Raw genomic sequence first — 5077 nt, forward strand, 5'->3', positions numbered from 1 at the left:
ATGAAATATATTTAAAAATGTAAGAATTATTAATAAGCTTTGAGATCTTTGTGCAAACATTTAAGAATAAGTATGTAATTATTTATATGAAAGATTTTATTCGCATAATTTATATGCACTTTTTTTCATTCAAGAATTTTATAAACGCTTATTTTATCGGATTCATTCATCCTTTAGAGAGTTGTGACAAAAGGAGTTCGTGTCGTTTGTCTATGGGCGGGATAGGGGTTGTTACAAATAAATAAGTCGTCTATGTTTGGAGGCAAATTATCACTGTAGGTCGATACCTGCAAGAGAAATGTTTAATTTACGCGATAATGATGGACGCTCAGAACAATCGGGCCCATAATAAACTCGGCTGGCAGGTAAACTGTGCAGGCTAATTGGGAATTTTCCGGCGACTTTCATGCGATTTTTGTTACACTTTCAGGTCGTCGCAAACCCTTGAGATGCTTAACTGTGGATACTCTGCAAACTTTTTGACGCTGGTTCGTGCCCCGTTTGAAGCACATCTTTTTTTTTTATTAATCATATATTTTTTTAATTTTCAACTATATAACAATGAAAATCTATTTAAAATATTTAAAAATATTTCTCCAGTCAAGCATCTTAGTCACTGCACCATCGCACCTCTTGGAAATACCGCTGCTGCTTCTGAATATAACGCACATAGCACCTTTAATTTGGTGACTTATTTTTGTTTTTCTATTCTATACGCCGTTCTATTCAACATAGAATTGTTTAAAACCATAGAATATAGTTATCCATTAAAGGGAATACAAAAATTCAGAGTATAAGTTGCTTTTTCACGTGAAAAACGCAGAAAATATCGGTTTTGATTTTTGCCACTACGGCGCACCCTGCCAAAAAATGTGAAAAAATTCAGGGACATAACCAATGACAATATGCATTTACAGTAATTATATAAATCTAGTGTCTCGAAAACTTCAATACGAAATCGGTATTTTTCTGCGTTTTTAATTTTTCACACCTAGGATTTGGAATCGAAAAATCGGAAAAAATTCTCAAACACGTATCCCTTTGTGGAATTAGTACGAAAAACTTTATGGATCTATAACTTCATTTGTTTCTAAATGAGGAATGGAAGAAGGGTCTGCGACGACCTGAAAGTGTAACAAAAATCGCATGAAAGTCGCCAGAAAATTCCCAATTAGTCTGCACAGTTTACCTGCCAGCCGAGTTTATTATGGGCCCGATTGTTCTGAGCGTCCATCATTATCGCGTAAATTAAGCATTTCTCTTGCAGGTATCGACCTACAGTGATAATTTGCCTCCAAACATAGACGACTTATTTATTTGTAACAACCCCTATCCCGCCCATAGACAAACGACACGAACTCCTTTTGTCACAACTCTCTAAAGGATGAATGAATCCGATAAAATAAGCGTTTATAAAATTCTTGAATGAAAAAAAGTGCATATAAATTATGCGAATAAAATCTTTCATATAAATAATAACATACTTATTCTTAAATGTTTGCACAAAGATCTCAAAGCTTATTAATAATTCTTACATTTTTAAATATATTTCATATGAATTATACGTTTATTCGAAAGTATTATTCATATTTTGGTCTGTTTATAATTCGTGAAATGTTTGAAGACTATTCTAGACTTCATCAAATGAATGAACTTGCATTATTTAGTAAACAGTAAGTAAAAGCGGTTTCGTTATGCAGGGTGTTCGGCCACCCCTGGGAAAAATTTTAATGGGGGATTTTAGAGGCCAAAATAAGACGAAAATCAAGAATACCAATTTGTTGATGGACGCTCGTTAAAAAATTATTAACAATTAAATTCAAAAATTTCAAATCGTTCTGGAAAAATTATTTTCGATTGCGGGGGTCAATCACAACCATTTTTGGTGAATAGACATACTCCCGAAATCTTGCGCATTTTCGAGAAAAAAATTCAGTACGGGTGGAATTTTAAACGTTAATAACTTTTTAACAAAGGCTCCATCAACAAATTGGTATTCTTGATTTTCGTCTTATTTTGGCCTCTAGAATCCCGCATTAAAATTTTTCCCAGAGGAGATAAATTCGGCTATACCCTTTAATATAATTCCTTATAATTCAATTTCGTATAATTTCGTAAAATTTTATTTTAAAAAGTGCATTCAACACATTGCAAAAGTTCTTTAATTTTTAATAATCTTAGAAAAATAATATTATTAGTGCACCAACAGATTTATTATTTTGCCGATCAATTCATAAATTGTGTATAAACATGTAGATAATTTTTATAGTTTTCAATAAAAATCATCACTATTCGGTAAAGGAAACACTGAGCGAACTTTCAATACGGAATCTCGACTTGGGGGCGGTAAAGGAGTGACAAAGAAAATTATGTCGAGGAAGGTTTATGATACTTCAAAGTTCTTTTTGTTCTTTTGCCATTTTACTTAGAACCACCCAACGACCAATCATATTTAAAATACTGTAAGATAGAACAAAGCACACCCACTTTTAAGCTTCGTGAAGCACTGAAAAAAAGAAGGAGTCATTCTTGTTGCAAACATCTAGCGAGCAACAAGTGATTTCCCTTAACTCAAAAGCAATCAAATTTTACAAAGTCTCTTCAGAGATTTCTGATTTAGTATAAGATATAATATTTTATATTATTTTATATATTTCATAAGATATTAATATTAATTTTAGTTAGTGTAGTATTAAAGTTTAGTGATACATTTAGTATTTAAATTTTACATTTCAGTGCTAAAGTTTAGTGATACATTTAGTATTTGAATTTTACATTTCAGTGCTAAAGTTTAGTGATACATTTAGTATTTAAATTTTACATTTCAGTGTTAAAGTTTAGTGATACATTTAGTATTTAAATTTTACATTTCAGTGCTAAAGTTTAGTGATACATTTAGTATTTAAATTTTACATTTCAGTGTTAAAGTTCAGTGGTAAATTTAGTGCTACAGTTAGTGTTAGTTTAGTGTTAAATAATGGAATCGCACAAGAAAGGACAAACAGTTCGCAGTGAAGCGAGGACCATGGTGAAAAAGATAGCGGCAAAATGTGACGAGGAAGCGTCAAAGGGTGAACTTCTGCACCCAATACAGCAGGCAAATGCACGTGTTGCCGAATACACTGGTTTGTCGATCAGAACGATCACCAGAATTCGGAAGGAAAGTTCAACGTCTGAACAAGGAAGGTTGTCATCGCCAGGGAAGAAACGGCCGAGAAGTATCGGGAAATGTCATTGCACGGAGGAAGAAAAAAAAGTGATTAGAAATATTATCCACGAGTTTTACGTGGAGAAAAAAATTGTGCCGAGTGCTCCGAAATTGTTAGCCGCGATAAGGGAAAAAATTGTTTTCCCATGGGAATTGGACACGTTACGCCAGTTATTAAAGAGCATGGGATACACGTGGAAAAAAAGTGTTAATATCAGAAAGATATTAATTGAAAAGCCAAACATTGTTGCCTGGAGAGGGAAATATTTAAAGGCAATTAATCAGTATAGAAAGGCAAACAGAAATATTATTTATATTGATGAGACATGGGCTGATAATACCTTGTCTTTTGGAAAGTGCTGGCAGAGCGAAGAAACACTTGGTATTGTGAAAAATATGAGTTCTTCTCACCGATATATAATTGTCCATGCTGGTGGGAAGAGTGGATTCGTCAACAATGCACTGTTGATGTTCAAAGCGAACAGCACAAGTGGCGACTATCATGGTCAAATGAATGCCATTAATTTTGAAAAGTGGATGACTGAAAAACTTTTGCCGAATATCGCACCGAATAGTGTTATTGTGATGGACAATGCCCCATATCACTCTATTCAATTGAATAGGCCACCATCGAAGTATGCAAGGAAGAGTGATATGATGGACTGGCTTCTTCGGAATAACGTACCGTATTCCGAAGACATGAAGAAATATGAATTAGTGCACTTGATAGAACAACATAAAGGTCCAGAAAAAATATTTAAAGCGGATGAAGTGCTGAAATGCCATGGACACATCGTGCTGCGGTTACCACCGTACATGTGCGATTTAAATCCGATTGAGTTGGCCTGGGCACTAATAAAACGGAGAATTCGCGAAAGAAATCCGTCAACTTTAGCAGTGGATGAATTGCTAGCGCTTGCGGAAGAAGCGGTAAATCGGACAAGTGTCAGTGAGTGGGAAAATTTTTGTCGCCACACAGAAGATTTGGAAAAGAAGTATTGGGAAAAAGACAATTTGTTGGAGGATGCCATGGATGAGGTACTATCACAAATTTTGGATAATTCCGAAGACAGCGAAGACAACAGCAGCTCCTCCGAAGATGTGTAAGGTAGAATACCATTTTTATAATTTTTACAAAATGATAATGATACTGTAAAATGTAAGGAAAGATTTTTGTTCTATTCATGGTTAGTATTCTGAGCGCGCGGTTACGCCAATGTCACTAACTCTTGTTCTATCCTACTCTATCTCGGTACGTTTCGTTCGCGTCCTTCGTCGCGTGATGGAATTGTAGTAGTGAGCGCTCCAGCCAATAGCGATAATACGTGTGAGGACGGGCGTCGCTACGACGCTACGGCCAACCGGCGTGCCTAGCCATCATATCTTCGGCGGACAGTACTTAACTCTCAAGCACACACGCTCAAATATTTACGTAGAAACACAACTGGGTCTGTGAGACCCACCGTATCTTCAATTGCTTATATCTCGGACTGTACTGCATGAATTCAAGTGCCTTTTTTTAAATCGATACGCCAAAGATTTAAGAATAACACTGTGCAGGTGAAATTGCCGGATGTGTTTGTACAGTAAAGATATTTATTAAAAAGTAAAAGATAAAAAGAAAAATTTTGCAGAAATTTAATTTTCTTAAAAAAATCATGGCTTTTTATTGATAACAGACGAAAGGGTTTTACCATACGAAAATGAAAAGGTCATGAGTTGTATTTCATGAAAAAAAATATGCTGAAACGACTTGTTGCAAAACCTATAATTACTTTGTAGAATGAAAGTAGATCAATTTTTACGTTTACGTCATGGCCGTTTTGACATGTAAAAATGATATTTTTAATAAGAAAAAGTGCAAGTAAT

At 34.6% G+C, this 5077-nt stretch overlaps 1 protein-coding gene across 1 annotated transcript; it reads left to right on the plus strand.

Moving 5' to 3' along the window:
• Positions 1-2977: 2977 nt before the first annotated feature.
• LOC122403354 lies at positions 2978-4315 on the plus strand. The gene has a single exon (XM_043406844.1). The coding sequence runs from the start codon at positions 2978-2980 to the stop codon at positions 4313-4315; it is 1338 nt and encodes a 445-aa protein (XP_043262779.1).
• Positions 4316-5077: the final 762 nt, after the last annotated feature.

The sequence above is a fragment of the Colletes gigas genome, unplaced genomic scaffold (assembly GCF_013123115.1).
Source record: "Colletes gigas isolate AHSC1104 unplaced genomic scaffold, ASM1312311v1 Colletes_gigas_Sc00050, whole genome shotgun sequence".
NCBI lineage: Eukaryota > Metazoa > Arthropoda > Insecta > Hymenoptera > Colletidae > Colletes > Colletes gigas.

Coding starts and splice junctions, on each gene's coding strand:
- LOC122403354 (XM_043406844.1), top strand. CDS start 2,978: ATGGAATCGCACAAGAAAGGACAAACAGTTCGCAGTGAAGCGAGGACC.